This window comes from Ascaphus truei, chromosome 12 (assembly GCF_040206685.1).
Source record: "Ascaphus truei isolate aAscTru1 chromosome 12, aAscTru1.hap1, whole genome shotgun sequence".
Classification (NCBI taxonomy): domain Eukaryota; kingdom Metazoa; phylum Chordata; class Amphibia; order Anura; family Ascaphidae; genus Ascaphus; species Ascaphus truei.
The window spans coordinates 31,512,105-31,534,217 of NC_134494.1; the positions used below are offsets into that span (position 1 = coordinate 31,512,105).

Here is a 22,113-nt window from a genome sequence, read left to right on the forward strand (position 1 = left end):
CTCCCTCTCGTGCGCCCCCCCCCTCCCTCTCGTGCGCCCCCCCCCTCCCTCTCGTGCGCCACCCCCTCCCTCTCGTGCGCCCCCCCTCCCTCTTGTGTGTCCCGTGCGCCCCCCCTCCCCATCGTCGTGCGCCCCCCCTCCCCATCGTCGTGCGCCCCCCCTCCCCATCGTCGTGCGCCCCCCCTCCCCATCGTCGTGCGCCCCCCCTCCCCATCGTCGTGCGCCCCCCCTCCCCATCGTCGTGCGCCCCCCCTCCCCATCGTCGTGCGCCCCCCCTCCCCATCGTCGTGCGCCCCCTCTGTTTTTCCTGCAGGTGCCGCCAGGTGTCGCTGTGCCTCTCGGGTCCCAGCTGTGCGGCCTCCTCCTCCCGCTCACCTCTCCTCAGTTCCCTGCGGATCCTCGCTGCGTCCTCACTGTGACACCGCGAGACCCGAGACCCGAGACCCGCACAGGCCGCAGCCAGACCCCGCTCACCGGGACCCGCACAGGCCGCAGCCAGACCCCGCTCACCGGGACCCGCACAGGCCGCAGCCAGACCCAGCTCACCGGGACCCGCACAGGCCGCAGCCAGACCCAGCTCACCGGGACCCGCACAGGCCGCAGCCAGACCCCGCTCACCGGGACCCGCACAGGCCGCAGCCAGACCCCGCTCACCGGGACACAGGCCGCAGCCAGACCCCGCTCACCGGGACACAGGCCGCAGCCAGACCCCGCTCACCGGGACAAAGGCCGGAGCAGCCAGACCCCGCTCACCGGGACACAGGCCGGAGCAGCCAGACCCCGCTCACCGGGACACAGGCCGGAGCAGCCAGACCCCGCTCACCGGGACACAGGCCGGAGCAGCCAGACCCCGCTCACCGGGACACAGGCCGGAGCAGCCAGACCCCGCTCACCGGGACACAGGCCGGAGCAGCGATGCCCACCGTGGAGGAGCTTTACCGGAATTACGGGATCCTTGCGGATGCCAAGGAGGACGTGAGCCAGGTGCGCGCAACCCCCCCTCACCTCCTCTCCCCCATCACCTCCTCTCCCCCAGGGGACTCCCGGCCACATACCCCCCCTCCATGTGTATCTCTCTCCCCCCCGTGTATCTCTCTCTCCCCAGTGTATCTCTTCCCCCCCCCCCGGGTATCTCTCACTCCCCCCCCCCGGGTATCTCTCTCTCCCCCCCCCGGGTATCTCTCTCTCCCCCCCCCCTCGGGTATCTCTCCCCCCCCCTCGGGTATCTCTCTCCCCCCCCCCCCCGGGTATCTCTCTCCCCCCCCGGGTATCTCTCTCCCCCCCCCCGGGTATCTCTCTTCCCCCCCCCGGGTATCTCTCTCCCCCCCCCCGGGTATCTCTGTCTCCCCCCCGGGTATCTCTGTCTCCCCCCTCCCCCCGGGTATCTCTGTCTCCCCCCCCCCCCCCCCGGGTATCTCTGTCTCCCCCCCCCCCCCCGGGTATCTCTGTCTCCCCCCCCCCCGGGTATCTCTCTCCCCCCCGGGTATCTCTCTCTCCCCCCCCCCGGGTATCTCTCTCTCCCCCCCCCCCCCCCGGGTATCTCTGTCTCCCCCCCGGGTATCTCTGTCTCCCCCCCGGGTATCTCTGTCTCCCCCCCGGGTATCTCTGTCTCCCCCCCGGGTATCTCTGTCTCCCCCCCGGGTATCTCTGTCTCCCCCCCCGGGTATCTCTCTCTCCCCCCCCCCGGGTCTCTCTCTCCCCCCCCCCCGGGTATCTCTCTCTCCCCCCCGGGTATCTCTCTCTCCCCCCCGGGTATCTCTCTCTCCCCCCCGGGTATCTCTCTCTCCCCTCCCCCCCGGGTATCTCTCTCTCCCCTCCCCCCCGGGTATCTCTCTCTCCCCACCCCCCGGGTATCTCTCTCTCCCCACCCCCCCGGGTATCTCTCTCTCCCCACCCCCCCCCCCCGGTATCTCTCTCCCCACCCCCCCCCGGGTATCTCTCTCCCCCCCCCCCCCCCGGGTATCTCTCTCCCCCCCCGGGTATCTCTCTCTCCCCCCCCGGGTATCTCTCTCTCCCCCCCCGGGTATCTCTCTCTCCCCCCCGGGTATCTCTCTCTCCCCTCCCCCCCGGGTATCTCTCTCTCCCCTCCCCCCCGGGTATCTCTCTCTCCCCACCCCCCCGGGTATCTCTCTCTCCCCACCCCCCCGGGTATCTCTCTCTCCCCACCCCCCCCCCCGGTATCTCTCTCTCCCCACCCCCCCCCCGGGTATCTCTCTCCCCCCCCCCCCCCCGGGTATCTCTCTCCCCCCCCGGGTATCTCTCTCTCCCCCCCCCCCGGGTATCTCTCTCTCCCCCCCCCCCCCGGGTATCTCTCTCTCCCCCCCCCCCCCCCGGGTATCTCTCTCCCCCCCCCCCCCCGGGTATCTCTCTCCCCCCCCCCCGGGTATCTCTCTCCCCCCCCCCCCGGGTATCTCTCTCTCCCCCCCCCCCCCCGGGTATCTCTCTCTCCCCCCCCCCCCGGGTATCTCTCTCTCCCCCCCCCCCGGGTATCTCTCTCCCCCCCCCCCGGGTATCTCTCCCCCCCCCCCCCCCCGGGTATCTCTCTCTCCCCCCCCCCCGGGTTTCTCTCTCTCCCCCCCCCCCGGGTATCTCTCTCTCCCCCCCCCCCGGGTATCTCTCTCCCCCGGGTATCTCTCTCCCCCGGGTTATCTCTCCCCCCCGGGGTATCTCTCCCCCCCCGGGTATCTCTCCCCCACCCCCCCGGGTATCTCTCCCCCCCCGGGGTATCTCTCCCCCCCCACCCCCCCGGGTATCTCTCCCCCCCGGCGTATCTCTCCCCCCCCGGGATATCTCTCCCCCCCCCGGGTATCTCTCCCCCCCCCCCGGGTATCTCTCCCCCCCCCGGGTATCTCTCCCCCCCCCGGGTATCTCTCCCCCCCCGGGTATCTCTCCCCCCCCGGGTATCTCTCCCCCCCCCCCAGTGTATCTCTCCCCCCCCCAGTGTATCTCTCTCCCCCTCCCCCGGTATCTCTTCTCTCCCCCCCCCCCCCCCCGGTATCTCTTCTCTCCCCCCCCCCCGGTATCTCTTCTCTCCCCCCCCCCCGGTATCTCTTCTCTCCCCCCCCCCCCGGTATCTCTTCTCTCCCCCCCCCCGGTATCTCTTCTCTCCCCCCCCCCGGTATCTCTTCTCTCCCCCCCCCCCCCCCCCGTATCTCTTCTCTCCCCCCCCCCCCCGGTATCTCTTCTCTCCCCCCCCCCCCCCGGTATCTCTTCTCTCCCCCCCCCCCCCGGTATCTCTTCTCTCCCCCCCCGGTATCTCTTCTCTCCCCACCCCCCGGTATCTCTTCTCTCCCCCCCACCCCCCCCGGTATCTCTTCTCTCCCCCCCCCCCCCCCCGGTATCTCTTCTCCCCCCCCCCCCGGTATCTCTTCTCTCCCCCCCCCGCCCCCCGGTATCTCTTCTCTCCCCCCCCCCGCCCCCCCGGTATCTCTTCTCTCCCCCCCCCGCCCCCCGGTATCTCTTCTCTCCCCCCCCCCCTGGTATCTCTTCTCTCCCCCCCCCGGTATCTCTTCTCTCCCCCCCCCCGCCCCCCGGTATCTCTTCTTTCCCCCCCCCGCCCCCCGGTATCTCTTCTCTCCCCCCCCGCCCCCCGGTATCTCTTCTCTCCCCCCCCCCGCCCCCCGGTATCTCTTCTCTCCCCCCCCCCGCCCCCCGGTATCTCTTCTCTCCCCCCCCCGCCCCCCGGTATCTCTTCTCTCCCCCCCCCCCCCCGGTATCTCTTCTCTCCCCCCCCCCCCCCGGTATCTCTTCTCTCCCCCCCCCCCCCCCCGGTATCTCTTCTCTCCTCCCCCCCCCCCCCCCCGGTATTTCTTCTCTCCCCCCCCCCCCGGTATCTCTTCTCTCCCCCCCACCCCCCCGGTATCTCTTCTCTCCCCCCCACCCCCCCCGGTATCTCTTCTCTCCCCCCCACCCCCCCGGTATCTCTTCTCTCCCCCCCACCCCCCCGGTATCTCTTCTCTCCCCCCCACCCCCCCGGTATCTCTTCTCTCCCCCCCACCCCCCCGGTATCTCTTCTCTCCCCCCCACCCCCCCGGTATCTCTTCTCTCCCCCCCACCCCCCCGGTATCTCTTCTCTCCCCCCCACCCCCCCGGTATCTCTTCTCTCCCCCCCACCCCCCCGGTATCTCTTCTCTCCCCCCCACCCCCCCGGTATCTCTTCTCTTCCCCCCCACCCCCCCGGTATCTCTTCTCTTCCCCCCCACCCCCCCGGTATCTCTTCTCTTCCCCCCCACCCCCCCGGTATCTCTTCTCTTCCCCCCCACCCCCCCGGTATCTCTTCTCTTCCCCCCCACCCCCCCGGTATCTCTTCTCTTCCCCCCCACCCCCCCGGTATCTCTTCTCTTCCCCCCCACCCCCCCGGTATCTCTTCTCTTCCCCCCCACCCCCCCCGGTATCTCTTCTCTTCCCCCCCACCCCCCCGGTATCTCTTCTCTTCCCCCCCACCCCCCCGGTATCTCTTCTCTTCCCCCCCACCCCCCCGGTATCTCTTCTCTTCCCCCCCACCCCCCCGGTATCTCTTCTCTTCCCCCCCACCCCCCCGGTATCTCTTCTCTTCCCCCCCACCCCCCCGGTATCTCTTCTCTTCCCCCCCACCCCCCCGGTATCTCTTCTCTTCCCCCCCACCCCCCCGGTATCTCTTCTCTTCCCCCCCACCCCCCCGGTATCTCTTCTCTTCCCCCCCACCCCCCCGGTATCTCTTCTCTTCCCCCCCACCCCCCCCGGTATCTCTTCTCTTCCCCCCCACCCCCCCGGTATCTCTTCTCTTCCCCCCCACCCCCCCGTATCTCTTCTCTCCCCCCCGTATCTCTTCTCTCCCCCCCCGTATCTCTTCTCTCCCCTTTCCTATCTCCTAGCCCTCCTCCCCCCCCCGGGTATCTTTTAGCTCTCCCCCCCACCTTTGGGTATCTCGGCTCCCACCCACCCCTGGGTATCCCGGCTCCCACCCACCCCTGGGTATCCCTCGGCCCCTCTCTATGCCCCTCCCCTGTATCTCAGCCCTATGCTCCCCCCCCCCCCCCCGTGTATCCCTCATTCCTATGCCCCTGAAGCCTACCCCCCCCCCCCCCCCATATCTCCCAGGGGTATCTCTAAGCCCCTCCTCTCCCTTCCCCCATGGGAATTTTTATGCCCTCTCTCTCCCCCCCTGGGCACCTCCATGCCCCTCTCTCCCCCACCCATACCCCCGGTTATCTCTCTGCCCTCTCCCCCCGGGTAACAATACTCCCTCAATCTCCTCCCTCCCCCACCAAGTATCTCTAAACTCTCCCTCCCCCACCAGGAATCTCTAAGCCCTCCCCCACCAGGAATCTCTTAGCCCTCCCTCCCCCACCAGGAATCTCTAAACCCTCTCTTTCTCTCCACCTCCCCCCTACCTCTCCCCCCTACCTCTCCCTCCCCAGGGCATCTCTATACCTGGATTTATATTCACGCTCTGCCCCAGGGCTATCTCTGGGCCTTATCTCCCACACAGTTACAGGCTATTCCTGGCTCTTATCCCTGTCGTCCCCCCTGGGGTATATTGATAAGAATATAGGTGGATATTGAATATATATATTTGTGTGTAAAATTAATTTATTCCCCAGCACAAAAGTGCCTACCAGGTAATCCTGGACGGAGTGAAAGGGGGAGCCAAAGAAAAGAGATTAGCAGCACAATTCATCCCGAAATTCTTCAAGCATTTCCCTGACCTGTCTGACTCTGCTCTCAATGCCCAGCTTGACCTGTGTGAAGATGAAGACGTTTCTGTAAGTATAAAGATACTGTTATCAGCTATAGTGGGATATATTACTCTGCTTTTCCTCGGTGGTGTTTAACAAATGTATATTTATCCGTTATAAATATACCTCGGCGCTCTTATGTAGTACTGTGCTGCAGTTAGTCTGCATTTTAGCCGCATTTTTATTTCTCTGTACTTTTATTAGATCCGCCGGCAAGCGATCAAGGAGTTGCCCCAGTTTGCCACTGGAGAGAACCTTCCCCGTGTGGCAGACATACTGACACAACTTCTGCAGTCAGGTGCAGTATAAAATAATTCTCACGATAAGGACTGGTTTAACCAAACTGTAATGTTTATTTATATCAACATTTTGGTTGTTGGGCTAACCTACATCATTCTCCTTATCTGCTCCCCTCTTAAATGTACTGTGTGCATGTAAACGTTTGTACGATCATTGGAGTAGATGGGTGCTATGTAAAAATATTAGATTGGTGTTCTGAGCCCATGAATGTTTTTTAATCCATTTTTTTTATGCACCAAATCAAAATTGGTATTGGCAATCCCAATTGTGGGATTAAATAAGGGTGCTTGTTATAGCAAATATATATATTGTATTGCGCAGATTGTAATTAAGACAAACTTAGTGATATAATGGAATAACAAAAAAGCTTTTGCCTTTATGCGGGTTGAGACTTCTTTGCCCGTTCTGGGTGATGGTGTTAGCTGCTCGTTGGAAGACGGGCTGGTGTTTCCCTCTGGGTCACCGGAATTGAAGCCGCCTCCAGAGCCGATGATGCCGCTGCACTGGGTTCTCCGTTTGCCGCGCTTGTCCCTTGGGGTGTAATGATCGGGGGGTGTTGCGTCGCGGAGTTTCGCTCGTGCTGTGGCTGGCGTCCTGGATGTCCCCTGCTTCCTCTCGGCTGTCTTGGATCTGACGTTGTCTCTGTGCACTTCCGGTGTCCCTGGTAGGGGATTACCCCTCTGACGGAACTGCTCCGTGCTTGACACTGTATACTCGTTGCTGCTGTATGCAGCCACCTCTTGGGCTTAAATTATTGCTTGTAAATCGTTTCTGACCAACAGTCCGCAACTGCAAACTTGAATATGTCAGTGATTTATAGATAAAAAATCCTCTGCGTTTTGGCGCGACTGCGCTTTCCTCAGGGATATAACGAAGCACTGTTAAATCCTCGTTTTATACGCATCAGTGTGTTTCTAGCCTCATCTCTAATTGGTTAGTGCGTTCATTAATTGATTGCTAACCACACGTTCATTTTGGTGATTGGTATCACACCACTACGCTGTGTATTCCACAGGTGTCCTATGGTTCATGTCATTTCAAAAGTTTAAATACTATACATCATAAAATTTCATTCAAATATTAAACACTTTAATATAAAATTTTAAAATAACAAATCATAATAAAATTAATCAAATACTTAAAAGACCCAGAAAGTTCTAAAAGATACTGTAAAATTCCAGAAAGTGCTATCCAATACATACAAATATTAATAAATACAATGGGAATATATGTTACTTACTATATGGACAGCACGAAGCAGGAGACATCCAGGACGCCAGCCACAGCACGAGCGAAAACTCCGCAACCCCCCCCCCCCCCGAGCATTACAATCCAAGGGACAAGCGCGGCAAACGGAGAACCCAGTGCAGTGGCTTCAATTCCAGTGACCCCCAAAGGGAAACGCCAGCCCGTTTTCCAACGAGCAGCTAACACCATCACCCAGACCGGGCAAAGAAGTCTCAACCTCATACAGGCAAAAGTTTTTTTGTTATTTCATTATATCGCTAAGTTTATCTTAATTACAATCAGCGCAATACAATATATATATTTGCTACAAGCGCCCCTGTTTTTGTGTTTTGTCTTGTTGGTATCTCTATTTCAGAATTGGTTATCCGTTGTGTTGGGGCAGCTTACATATAGCAGATTATCCATTTTGGACTGGACTAACTACTAAAGTACACAAGATAGTATTATTTAATTGGACTCGGTGGGGCATAACTTTAACCCCTCCATTATTCATGGACCTCAATTTCGTTTGATGTTTTTCAATACAGTTATTATTGCTGTCATACATCCTGTGTTCATTTTTTTTTTTAAAACAACCACATATTGTATACACAATTTTACAATTTTCAGACTGTACATAGGTTTACATGGTTCATGTCATCTAGCTATTACAGTATCCTGATAGAACGTTTTTAGTTACTGTGACTTGCACACACACTACTTGCACACATACTTGACTTTTAAAGGTAACCCTTTCACATCAGTGGTGGTTTGAGAACGCACACTGCCTCCCCCCCCTTTTTTTTAACATCGTGTTTCATAGGATTAAATAAGCAGACTTAAAACGTGTAATTTATATTTTAAATGCCGCTTGCTGCTCAATTGCAAGATCATGGAAGCAATTCTCTCCACCTCGGATGCAAAAAGACACAGTGGTCATTTGCTTGTCATTACCCAGAATCCCTGGTAGCAGTGGAAACATTATATGCTAAAGGTTGCAGACCTGTCTGACACATGCGACTGTACCCACAAGTGTTTTTTTTATTTTTTATTTGCTTATATGTAAAAACTCACAGCATATATGAATGACTCTCTATGAATGGATACCGTTAGTTTTTACATTTTAGGGTAAATCTCTTGTCTGAGTAAATGTATCTATCTGAATCTGTATATAAACAAAAGTATACATTTAAGCTCTATTGTGCAAGCCCAAACGTTTTCTTACCTTGTCATATTTTACTGTTATTGATTCATATTATGTGTCACCCCTTTATCCATTTTTTCTTTATCCTCTTTGTTCCATTGCTTGATTTTTAAACATGCAATTTTCCTCGTAAAAAAAACCCAAAACAGTGTAATTAAAAAAAAAAAAACAGTCCCTGCTGTTCAGATTTCCGTAGTGAGTAATAAATCGCCCGCATTGTGTACTGTTTTTTTATAATCCACATCACTTATGAGCCGGGTTATATGACAATGCGGTGCGGGTATCGCCTGCCATTCTGATGTGAATCGCCATTCAAATCAGTCAGTGCCAGAACGTACACCCATAACTGCATCGCAGTCCATGAATCCCAGCCCAGGTCTCTTAACCCTTTCCCATAGTAATATTTCAAGCACGCCATGTCCGCTTCCTCTCTGTATCAGTTCACTTGGTTTTTCTATACGTCTCCCTGTATATACAGTTTTTTTATTCAACGTCTGATAAATGAAGTAACATTTTCTTTCCCTTTAGATGACTCTGCTGAATTTAACTTGGTGAACAACGCCCTGCTGAGCATTTTTAAAATGGATGCTAAAGGTAAGAGCCCCAAATATGGACATCCTCCTAACGGTTATAGTATGATTAAAGCACATCATTTTGTAGGTAAAGTTATTTAATGAACCAACATCCAAGATCTTCTGAGGCCTCACAAGTCACATGCTGACACCAAGAGAAGATAAATGTAAGGCCCTGAAAGCTCCTGTACAACATAAATCTATGTAGAATGGTCCAGTAAAAGGAATCTTGACCCGAGCGGCCGCTTTCCGCAGAGACTGCTTTAGGGTAATATTGTGTACATATTTTGATTGGCCCAGACTCTGTTGCTTAGCACAGATTGTGTTCATCGGATATTTGTATCGTGATGTAAAATCTGAGTCCCTTCCCTGGAGTCTCTTGTCTGAATGAAAGCGGTGGCTTCGGAGCAAGACCAGCGCTTTCCAGCCTTTCTACGCCTGTTTCACCTGCAACAAGTAGCACATAATACACTTCTTATTCCCTTGGCAGGTATTAGCTTGTATTTGCTCGTGCATACTGTAAGTTCTTTGAGGTAATAAGTATCCCTGTTTAGTGCTGCATATTAATTTTCACAAAATGTGGTATTACCTTCCATGCTTGGCTGATCAACTATGTAATGCCTAATATGAACTATTCAAGTTTGTTCTTAATAGTGCAGTCCACCTTTGTTTACCTCAAAACAATGTAATTCGGTCCCTTTCTGAATGTAATCGTGCTTACAGCAAACATGGTCTGTTTTGGTTTTTGGAGATATTTTAATTTGAACGTAGAACCTTACAGGAGGTGGGTGCGTGTTAATGAAGTCTCTGCTTGCTATGTTTAAACTACCTTTCAAACAAACGTTGGAAATACTTCTGCCTTTGATTATTTGATAATGCATGTCACTGCTATTGATTCATTTTGGTTCTGCAGAAGCTTATTGTGTAAAACTTAAATGGCAATGTGGTGTGTAAAGCTACTCTACGCCACGGGTTCTCCAGTCCTCAATCTCCCCCTCAACAGGTCAGGTTTTCAGGTTCTTTAGTTCAGCACAGGTGGCACAGTTGAAATGGGCTATCCTGAAACCCGACCTGTTAAGAGTTCTTGAGGACTGAAGTTGAGAACCCCTGCTCTACACTATTTTATTTGTGCCTGCATTAGGAACTCTGGGAGGCTTGTTCAGCCAGATTCTTCAGGGAGACGATATTGTCCGTGAGAGGGCCATCAAATTCCTCTCTGCCAAACTGAAAACTCTGGGAGAGGAAGTCCTGACAAAGGAGGTGGAGGATCTCATATTTTCAGAATCCAAGAAGGTGAGATGGATGTCCACTAAAGCAAGGGTGCACAAAGTTTTTGCGCTGTGCCCCCCGCGTGCCAGTGCTCGCGTCCCTCCCCCCTTTTCTTTGACTGGCTTCATTTGGCGCGAGTTACCATGGCGACGCGTACGTCTCTCGACCCTGCGTTGCCATGGAGACGCGTCCAGAAGACTACTGAATCCCGGTAAATTGAGGTTGCAGAGACCTCCTGTGGAACCCCGGCATTTATCTTAAATGCCTCGGGGAAGAGCGCGGGGCCTCTGCAACCGCCGCGCCCACCCTAGGAAAATCCTGCGCACCCCTGCACTAAAGCACTATAAAGATAAGCTTTTCGTCTAACTAGATATTCCATATTCTGAATAGGTTTGAAACGGCTATTATTAAATGCACAGCTTCTAGGGAAATGACCTTGTGTTCACGCTTTGGGGCTTTGACTCCTTCTGTATATTTAATCAAACTTTCCCTTGCCCCACCACCCACAAAAATAGGTTATGTAGAACAGTAGTTGCCAACTGCTGTCAGGTCCTCAAGAGACACCAACAGGTCAGGTTTTCAAGATATCTCCTGTTTCAGCACAGGATTCAGTCAACAACTGAGCCATCTGTGCTGAAGTAGGGATATCCTGAACCTGACCTGTTTGTGGCCCTTGAGGACCGGAGCTTGTCACCCCTGATGTAGAATGTGCACAACCCAGCAGACATCTTTTGGTCTCATTATTTGTGAGACTTCTACAAAAGATCAAGTCATTTCCATGGAAGCTCTTTAACATCCCTGCTATGTATCTCTCAGGTCTTATATGATGTCACTGGAGAGGAGTTTGTCCTGTTCATGAAGATTGTGTCCTCCCTGAAGACGTTGCAGACAGTCAGTGGGAGACAACAGCTGGTGGATTTGGTTACTGAGCAGGCCGGGCTACATCAGACATTAAACCCTGCTGACCCTGACTCTGTAGACCGCTTGCTCCAGTGCATGCGCCAGGCTGTGCCTCTCTTTTCGGTATGTTCTAGCTATTCCGGTGTGTGTGGTAGATGACCTCCCAGGCCTTTGCTTGCTGTGTTTATTTACCATTTTTACAGTTGCTGTGTTTATTTACCATTGTTGCAGTTACTGATACGAGACATGGGGAATGCATTTGTTTACTGAGCACGTGGAGCAATGGTTCAGCTCTGAATATTTACCAAGAGTTTAGTTTCCTGTTACAAGAAATATATTTTTGACCTGGTAAAAATAAGACTACATTTGCATAAAAGCAGCACGGGTGAGATGTGGGCAAGACTTGTTTTCATAAGAGTAGTACAAGATAAATTGCTTGAGGATATTAGTCGTCACAAATATTATTGAAATATATTTGATCATAATTCAGATTAGTACAATATGAATATACCAGTTTGCCATGAAGCTGATTATTAAAAGCAGTGCTTTGATGTGGAAATAATTAAGGGTCGTCTTTTGCGCTGAAGATTCATTCTATTTATTGAGTTTAACTGTGTGGTGGTCATGTTTCTTGCTTAATTTTGTGCTGATTGTAATCCATTACACTGGCTTAATCATTGTATGCGGCAGACACTGTCTCACTGCTTCTGTTTGCGTTTTTTCTTTTGTAGAAAAATGTCCACTCCACTAAGTTCGTGACCTATTTCTGCGAGAACGTCCTTACCGCCCTGAGCTCCCTGACCAGCCCCGCTGAGGGGATTGATGTCCAGCTGGAGGTAGGTGTGAAGGTCTGTAGGTGGCTGTCTCATTCTGGATGTCGGATAAAGGACGGGCCCCCTTTAATTTTTTTTAAATGCTGTTTTTTAGGTGTTAAAGTTGCTGGCGGAGATGAGTTCATTCTGCGGCGATATGGACAAACTTGAATCAAACTTGAACAAACTGTTTGATAAGCTGCTGGTATGGAGTTTTGTGTTTTTTGTATGTTTTCAATGAAATGTGTGTCTAAATATATAAACAAACATTAATGCATACTCTGCCCTACAGAGTGGCGATGTGATACAAGCCAAAATTAATCATCATTCACATATTTAATGGAAGTTTCATTAGAGAAAAAGCACAGTACTGTATGTTATGCTTAATATGACCAATCGGGTAACACAAGATAGAAACCATTATGACAGCACATTTATTACCTGATAGAAGTTACATTGACTTCTCTGAGTGTGAAAAGCCTCCCGTACCTTTACGCAGGACTTCTCTGAAGAAGGAACACGGAGGAGCCGCCGTACGTTACGTCCTTCCGTACAGCCGCTGTAATTTTAGTTAAACCTCTGTGGTAGACTGCATATAAAGCATTTTTCTTTCAGCACTGGACATCTTATGGGAATATGTCAGCAAGGACCCCTTATAATAATTTTTAATATTCCACAAAACACTTAACACCTTATTCTGACGTTTTCCTTCACCCCATCAGTTTCCGTACTCGCTTAGGGACACTTGAATGTTACTGCATGTGATTAAGTTGCTTGTAGACTGTGGGGAGCGCAGAATCATGTCAGAAATAAAATATGCATATAGTGCAATATCGTACTGGCAGTTCATTCTTATAAAATGATTGTTCGACAAGTGATCAGTGCAACTACTCACACGGCCTAGAGTGGATATGGACCCGTAAAGGTATCTTTATAGGAAAAATCTCTCTCACGGTCACTTGTGGTAGTTCATCTCTTGTTTATGTAGTAGGGACGTCTGTCCAAGGATGGAGCCAGAACACCTTATGGTGTATGATCTCCCTCTCACATTCAATCACCATACACAGAGAAAATGTGTAAAACCGATATATTTTACATAAAAATAGTACAGCACTCTGTACTTGCATATAAAATTGCGTCGGCGGCTAATAATGTGGTAATCTCAGCAGCCTGGATGGCACGTCGCCTGGGATCCTTCGTTCGCTTTAATTCCTCACTTCCGCATACTCAGCTGGCTGCTGATTGGTCCTGGCGGTTCATCAACGTCCTACGGCTGCCGCTTGGCTCCAAAAAGGTCACGGATCTTCCTACGCGTTTTGCAATAGCATTGCTTTGTCAGGAAAACCGTGATCACGCGACGTGCTGTCCAGGCGGCGGAGATTACTCCATTATTGGCCGCCGATGCAATTTTATATGCAAGTACAGAGTGCTGTACTATTTTTGTCAAATATATCGGTTTTACACTTTGTCTCTGTGTATGGAGATTGAATGTGAGAGGGAGATCATACACCATAAGAAGGGTTTCCGGCTCTGGTTCCATCCTTGGACTGACATCCCTACTACATAAACAAGAGATCAACTACCACAAGTGACCGTGAGAGAAGGCGATTTTTCCTATAAAGATACCTTTACAGGTTCATATTCACTCTAGGCCGTGTGAGTAGTGGCTTTGATCAATCAAGAATTAACTGCCAGTACGATATTGCACTACAATATATGCATACTTTATTTGTTACTTGTTTCTGCGCTCCCCATATTGTACAAGCAACTTACTCTAAGGATCGAAGGAGGATCCTCATTGGTCGAGCAGCGTATCATTTAATTATACTTTTCCATTCACTTTATTCACATTGGTTAACATTTATCTTCTATTCACTTATGCACCATTTGCACTTGTAAATTCACTTTAGCAGCACAAGAGTGCCTCGGCTTTCTCATATATATATATATATATATATACACACACACACACACACACACACACACACACACACACACACACACACGTGATTAACCCCCCCTAGCGGCCCCATGATGTAGTTACTTCGTCATAATCTTCCTGCTCGTTTTTCCGTGGGAGATGGCCTTCAACACAGAACGCGACCTATGAGGAGGTAGAACAGAAGGAACACGGCTCCTCCCTTTCTGTTACGTCATCGGTGGCGTGCGAGCACGTGATCAAGAGTGCTGGAGGAGCTGTGGTGCACGGGTGATGCCTCTCTGGCACGTAAACGGTTAAGCAAAGGAACTTGAAGAGGTCGTATTTTTGTGTGCATCACTGAAATAGCCTGCTGCATTTATTTCTGCAAACCATTTCAGTGATGCAACCCGGCCTCTGACCTTCTCCTGCACCTCATCCCCATTGCGTTGTTGATACGTCGTGGTTGTCATGGTAATGCAGAGCCATGGGACGTTGCGTCATTTGCTGCTGGGTTGCCATGACAACCCATCATCGGTCACGGCCAGACAACCAAATCACTGCAGTACACCTCGCTGTTGAACATCTAGCCGCCCATCGGATCTCCCTGCCGGCTAATACCATCTTTAAAGGTCCACTCCTGGCCGCCACCATCTTTAAAGGTCTTCAACTGCAGGGCGGCCGCAGATTCGATATTTGTGAGCGCGCCCGCAGTCGTACTGGCGGGTGCACATGGGCATGCTTATAAATGGCGTCGGAGAGGTGGCCCAACGGCTACCCAACCTTTAAAGATGGCTGCGTCCATCGGGGGCACCTTCAAAGATGGCGGGCGGTGGCGAGATGTTCAGTGGCAATGTGCCCTGCATTGAGTAATCCCAACGGTGACTTGTGTTCGGGCACGCCGGCGGCGATTTGGCCTGGCCACCCGGTGAATGATGACAGTGCGTACCGTCACAAAAAGAGCCTTGGGTATACATACATAAACACACACCGCAGTCATGAAGCTATTCTTTTACTGCCACTGGAATTGTGTACACAAAGCATTGGTTACTTTGAGGAATGACTCATTATTTAGTTCTCGTTACTGTGACAGGAGTATATGCCGCTCCCCCCCGAGGAGGCAGAGAACGGAGAGAATACTGCAAACGAGGAGCCCAAGCTGCAGTTCAGCTACGTTGAATGTTTACTGTTCAGTTTCCACCAGCTCGGGAGGAAGCTGCCTGATTTCCTCATTGGTAAAGTGAATGCGGATAAGCTCAAAGACTTCAAAATCAGGTGAGCCTCTGACTGCTGCAACTCGTACTATCTTGGCCAGGAGTTGTCAACTCCAGTCCTCACGGGCTATCAACAGGTCAAGTTTTCAGCATATCCCTGCTTTAGCACAGGTGGCTCAAACAGATGATTGAGCTACATGTGCTGAAGCAGGGATATCCTTAATACCTGGCCTGTTGGTGGCCCTCGAGGACTGGATTCGGCCGCCCCGGCCCTAGGGGGATACGGAGATATAGGCGAGTGTTATATTTGTAAGAGAAACTACTGCCTTCTGGGAATGTTTGAAACTTCAAATGAAATGGGGCTATAATACCAGATTTAAGTACTTTGTAAAGCAAAAACCGTTAGCAGCAAAATGGGGCATAGGATTTCTAAACATTTCTCACTGTTATTCAGGTGTTTTTTCAATCCAAGTGAACAGACCTTTTCTCCATCTCCTTCAGGTTACAGTACTTTGCGCGAGGGCTGCAGGTTTACATCCGACAACTCCGCCTGGCCCTGCAAGGGAAGACTGGGGACGCTCTGAAAACAGAAGAGGTAGGGGCAGCTGTTGGCTATTATAGCTGCTTGGAATTTGGTCAGCTGAAAATACCTTTTAATTGGACCAACACGTGGTTTACATTAGAACCGGGGTGGCCAACTCCAGGTCAGGTTTTAAGGATATCCCTGCTTCAGCACAGGTGGCTCAGTCATTGATTGAGCCACCTGTGCTGAAGCAGTGATATCCTTAATACCTGACCTGTTGGCCGCCCCTGCACTAGAGTTTGCAAACTTTCCCATACATGAAGGACCCTGATCCAAAACGTGTAAATGATTTGCTGGTCCAATGTGCCAGGCTTACCTACTGTATATCCTCCTTCATATCTCCCGTGTCGTTGACTGGTTGCATCGCTACTAAATCTAGCAACAGAAAATGGAAACGGTCCATATTGTGTGACATTCCTATAAGTGCCGTGGATCCTATTCCAGCAGTGCCGTGTTCACCCAAATACTCTCTCCGTGAGCATGGAGACATGGCTGGGGTGAGGTCCAACATGTTTTAAGTTTAATTCTTATTTGTGTTCTATTTGCAGAACAAAATCAAAGTGGTGGCTTTGAAAATAACTAACAACATCAATGTTTTAATCAAGGTCAGTTTTCTTTTTGTTTTGTATTTCCCATGTGCAGTTTTTCAAAAGCGGGTAAAGCTGAACTTCTGTATGGACTTTAGTGGGCCACATTCATACTAATGCACATAGTAATACAGTAATGGTGCCGGGGTCTGTAACCTTTCCAGGGAGAGCCGCAACACATGCATGAAAATGAATACACCCCCACAAACACATACATGATACATACATATACTTCACACACACGAGTAAGAATTGTGTTCCTGCAGAAGAGGTGTTCAAAATTCTGTTTCATTTTAGGATTTATTTCACATGCCTCCATCCTACAAAAGTACAGTAACCCTGTCCTGGAAACCTGTTCAGAGGGCTGATGCAGGGTACGTTTGAAACCAGCGGGATCAACACACTTTTAACATTGCATTTCTGTAATCTTAAAATGCCATTAAATGCCTTTTACCTGGAGGTATACATGGATTATAACTTCTGCTTGACAGCATACCTTATTTTTTTTTCCCTAGACAAAAGAGAACGGGTGAAGACGCCGCTTCTAGTTCACCTCCCAAAAAGGCCGTAGTAGGGCCAAAAAGAGATTCCAGACAGATCTATAACCCACCGAGCGGCAAATACAGCGCGACTCTCGGAAACTTGTCCTATGGTAAGTCCATGGTGAATATTTCTCATCTTGATGAACCATTTAGCACAGAGAGAGTTAAGCAGGGGGGGGGGGGGACTCCGGACTTCAAGGGCCACCAACAGGTCATGTTTTCAGGATATCCCCGTAAGCCACTGATTGAGCCACCTGTGTTGAAGCAGGGATATCCTGAACACCAGACCTGTTGGTGGCCTTTGAGGACTGTAGTTGGCCAGCCCTAGGTTAGAGAGTTAGGAAGTTCTTGTCTACAAAGAAGGCGGCAGCATACCAGTGATATGTCTGTATGAACCACATAATAACACTACCCTATTCTAGTGTCCAGTGCAGCCTGCTGGACAAACTTGCCCTATGGTTATGATGACCTCTAATTTGGAAGGTACTCAGCCTGCTGTTTGACCTGGTACAAAGCACCGGGGCTTCAGTTAAAGTGCAGCCCCACGCAGCCAGCAATATTTTGAAAAGAATGTAATAGTCTAATTGACTTACATATGCAAATCTAACCATGCGTACAGCACAGATTTGGCGGCTTTCATTGGAGGGGTAAATTGTTTACAAATTAACTTAAGAAAATTATTTAACCATATTTATACCGTAGAACTTGGGAGAAACATAAACTTTCCCTTCAACATCTCGCTGCAATCGGTGCACTTTTGTCGTAGCAGGGATTCCTCCCCCCCAAAATAGGTTGGCGCAGTGGTGGGTAGACACTATTATTTTTAGGGGCTGGGTGTGGGAGGTACTCCTCGCCCTGTACCCCTCCCCAAGATATATCATTGGTAAACCTCTCGTTCTTGTCTCCTGCAGAACAGCAAGGAGGATTCCGTGGGGGGCGGGGAAGAGGATGGGGCGCACGTGGCAACCGTAGCCGAGGAAGAATCTACTAAAGTGGCATCAACCACCATGCGCTGTTAGAGGCCACGAGACCCACAGAAAGGACCACTGGCCGAAGGATAAGACTGGTGGTGTCCTTTTCAGGACTGCCTTTGGCTACAGACTTCAACATGAAAAATCATTCTTTCTACCTTTGTATGTACCTACTCTTTTCTATCCAGAATTCTGCTGCCTCGTACCCACATCAGTTTGGACGTCGCGTATCCTGGATTCTGAGCTGTTTCCATTTTGATATTTTGTAGGTTTTGGTCCATATTCCAAAAGATCCCTATTAATACCACAAACAGAAACCACACTGAGATAATAAATAGAATGTCCACCTAATGTTTCAGTAACCAGCTAAAGATATGAGGGGTATTTGCAGCTTTATTATTTTATTGGCATTTTTAAGGTAACAAGTTAAAAAAAAAAAAAACCTTTTTTTTTTTTTCCCACCCCACCTCTGCGGCAGTGACACGATGGCCCTGTGTAACCTTCACTGTCAGCCTATGCCCGTGCCAAACGCCACCTTTTTGCTTTAGTTATTGCAGTGGCATGGGATGGATAGTTCCCCACTTTGTACCTAGAGTGCTGTTTGCAGTATTTTGGTGTTAAGTTTGTTTTTTCCCCTCTGCTGTCCGGCGTGACTTTATTTTGTCATCATAAATAAAAACGGCAGAATGCAACACTTTTTAAAAAAAAAATGTTATTTTACAAACCAGTGTCCTGTAGTGATTGTTTCTCCATGCCCACCAGAGCTTGCCAGCTGGTGTCAGTAGCTTGCCGGCCAGTGTATGATGGCGTATCTTTTTGCCATGTTTTCCGTCATTGAGCCCATGCCAACATCTTGCTGCGCAGACGCACACTTTTTTCATGCTTGGAGCCATCACAAATATATTTTCGGGAACTTGTTTGAATTTTTTTTTAATCGTTTTAACACAGATTTTACACCACCTGGGCTTCTGTCTATGAATGACATGGAGTGGTTCACTGGGAAACTTGTGCTGTCCAGACAAATTTCTCACCATTTAACCTATAACGTTATCTTGCTATGGACCATAGCCCAGCTTTAGTGGAAGCATGTTCAGGACATGCCTGTAACCATGTACCTAAGATAGCATGCTGGGCTTTATAGTGGATTGTTTAGCTATGGCTCTTAAGAGTTGTTACACCTTTGTAGGGGACAAATTTATAATGGTATTTACAGACATGGGCTAGTAGACCCATGTATCTGTTTCATAAAAGTCACGTCGGAAGAATAAACCCAGAATAATCTATGAATAATTTTCCCATTATTAAAAACTCGCCTGTACAAAAGAAAAAAATATCCTAGCTTTCCAATAGATGATAAAATGACACTTCCCTTTTTGATTGACATATTCTGTGTTTGCACCATAGCGATGATTTGCATGTACATACAGCAGTACAGGATAAAATCAGTGGGTCATCAGAACCTACATGGGATTATTGGTTTACCTAACGAAATACAAAAAAATAATGAACAAAATGTTTTAGAAGTTCTGAAAAAGGTGTGCTGCAGTGTCTTCCCACGCCTCCAGTAATAGGACTTGGAATATGCAGCTCCTACACTGGTCTGTGTAAAGAAGGTGGCATCAATAAAAACGGCTTGTTAAGGAATGTGTTCCATCTTATTGGAAGTGTATTTATTTTGAGTAAGTATAACCTAGTTAATCCTAGCTTGTCTGTGTAAATGTAGTTTTTTTTTTTTTTTTTAACACATTTGGGGCTTGTTGGTATTAGCATTGCCAGACTGAAAATTATTTTTTTATTTAGATGTTTTGTTTTAACCATTTCATGAGGAAAATTCCCCCTTTTCATCTAATGTATGTGGTTAAAGAGGCATGATAATTTTCCACAGTTGAAACAGGAATTTACATAATAGGGAACAATAGCTGTATTCCATTCTGCAATGTTGCCGTGCTTCCTGAACTGTAACCGATTCCATGTTGTTCTGGAATAAATTTGTTTTGTAATGTTGGTGTGGCTCTTTTCCCCTCTTAAATAATTCAGTGTTGTGTGTAATCAAAATGAATCCTTATTCTTTATTGTGCTACAATGTTTGCTATGCATAGTGAAGTAATCGACCATCAATCATTAACCTAATGATTTTACCAATTTGTCCTTTTTTTTGTTTGTTTGTTTTTTTTCTTTGAAGCGGGGAGAAGTGACTTGCCCAGGGTCACACAACATTGAAGGTGTTTAGATGATTGTAGTTGGTTAAAACCGCAGTACAAGATGCTGTTTCCCCCCCCTCCCCCCCTCCCCCCCTCCCCCCTTTAATATGTGCAACAATACAATTCACACAAGTAATTAGCCAAGTTGCCAATCAATCCATTCTATGATCGATAGGCGAAGATTTGGCTTGGGGTTCACTAAATGTCTGTCAGTGCAGCAGAAGAGGACCAAAGATGCAAAGTTCTGTGGGGACAATCATGTGACCAGGCAGTCACTAGATACAATTGGTGCACTCAGAGGGCAGGGCTCAAAAATGGGTGTGCCAGAGCCTGTTTCAGAAGTGGAAGGGGATGTGACTTTGTAAATGGTTGCTATAGAAACAAAAAGGCTTGTTATGTTATAATATGTTAAACATGTCATCCGGAATTGTATTAAAAAAAAAAATTTAAGGGGTCACGTGGGTGATTGTTCCTTTTTTGTTTCTGTAAATATGCCGACCTGAACTGTTCAAATTGAGCTTGCAGAGCTAAAGCACTCCCCTTTTCTTTATTGTCTCTGAATAGTGGGGAAAAAGGGTAAAGATTTTCAGAATAAAACAAAACTAAATGTTTATTTTTAACATGACTAGGTTAGTTTAAAGAATTGTTAAATAACACTGGGCTCATTTGCATGTCATTTCCCAGAATCTCTAAGTGCAGTGGAAGCATTGTAAGTTACGAGAATGATGGTTGCAGACCTGTCTGAGGCATGTGAATGTGCTCACAAGTGTTATTTTTATTTGCTGTATGCTATACGGTGGAGGGTTTTCTCCCTTTTTTTTTTTACCCGCTATAACTTAATGTGTGGCTAATTTTTTTTCTTACGCAAACTGCATAAACTGGGCGGCGCGCTCCGAGACTGACTGCGGGGGCGAGGGGTTTACAGAGGCCCCACGAACTTCCCGAAAGCACTTAAATTAAGTGCCGGGGAAGCGGCGAGTGCCTCTGTAAACCTCACCTTGGCTCCGGCGGCTTCTTAGGCTGCGAACCCGCTGCGGCCGGCGTGACCGCGGACCACCAGACCCTTGCCCAAATGGTCCCTGCCCCTGCTGCCTCCCGGCAGGGCTGACTACGTACTGTGACGCGTCAGCCGGCCGATGCTGCAAGATCCTAGTGATTTTTGGCGCTGACGTGTCACTTGGTACGCGAGTCAGCCAATGGGGAGGGAAGGAGCCTTAGGCGGGGAGCAGGGAAGGAGCTGCGGGTTAGTGTGTGTGTGTGTGTGTCTCTCACTACGATCAGATCCCGCCTCCATCCCACTCCCCTCCCGCTCCCTACAGACCGCATATCGCGGTCTGTGTCTGTCAGCGCCACGCCTGTCTGCAGTGAGGGAGCGGGGCCTTAGGATTAGACATGGCAACGCAAGATCGAGAGGGGAACTGCCAACGGGGGCGCAGGGAAAAAAACGATTGCGCTCCCCTGCCTTACACATACAATAAACTACCAAATGTCATCTCATTCATGTGGGTTACAGGACCTTGTATACCACAGGGTTATGAGTTATTACATCAGAACTGCCCTGATAATGTGAAGTACAAATGGCAAACTCAAAAGCTCAACTGTCATGGACCCAAGTTTCCAAGATTTTGGATTTCGGTCCAAATTGATTGAAAAATTTGTTCAAATTAATTGAACAATTAATGAGACTATTGAAGTCTGTGACTATTGATGCTGGGAGTGGAGCTGCTTCCCAAAGCACAGACACATAGGACACACTGGGCAGGCAGGGGAATATAAACACCAAAGTTAAGGTCATCTGCAGTCCATCCTCATTGGAAGGATTGATGACACCAATATCCACATAGACTCTACAGATCATGGGTCTCAAACTCAGTCCAGAAGGGCCACCAACAGCTCAGCTTTTGTGGATATCCCTGCTTCAGCACAGGTTGCTCAATCAGTGGCTCAGTCGAAGCCTGCATCACCTGTGCTGAAGCAGGGGCATCCATAAAACCTGTCCTGTTGGTGGCCCCTTGACGGCTGCGTTTGAGACCTCTGCTGTAGATAGTCGGTTCCCCATCACTGGGACCCGCAACCATCAGCTACAGCGAGAGGTC

The 22,113-nt window shown here is 49.8% G+C and overlaps 1 protein-coding gene across 2 annotated transcripts; it reads left to right on the plus strand.

Annotated features, from left to right (window-relative positions):
* The first annotated feature begins 332 nt into the window (after window positions 1-332).
* Window positions 333-19,820, plus strand: API5 (apoptosis inhibitor 5). 2 transcript variants are annotated; one of them, XM_075567231.1, is made up of 15 exons: window positions 333-696; window positions 904-984; window positions 5,583-5,744; window positions 5,922-6,015; window positions 8,977-9,042; window positions 10,162-10,313; window positions 11,106-11,312; window positions 11,921-12,025; window positions 12,117-12,206; window positions 15,013-15,194; window positions 15,635-15,728; window positions 16,265-16,321; window positions 16,601-16,677; window positions 16,819-16,955; window positions 17,757-19,820. In XM_075567231.1, the coding sequence occupies exons 2-15, from the start codon at window positions 916-918 to the stop codon at window positions 17,834-17,836; spliced, it is 1,572 nt and encodes a 523-aa protein (XP_075423346.1). In that variant the 5' UTR covers window positions 333-696; window positions 904-915; the 3' UTR covers window positions 17,837-19,820. The 2 variants fall into 2 exon arrangements, with proteins under 2 accessions (XP_075423346.1, XP_075423345.1); XM_075567230.1 differs by having other exon boundaries at window positions 333-984.
* Window positions 19,821-22,113: the final 2,293 nt, after the last annotated feature.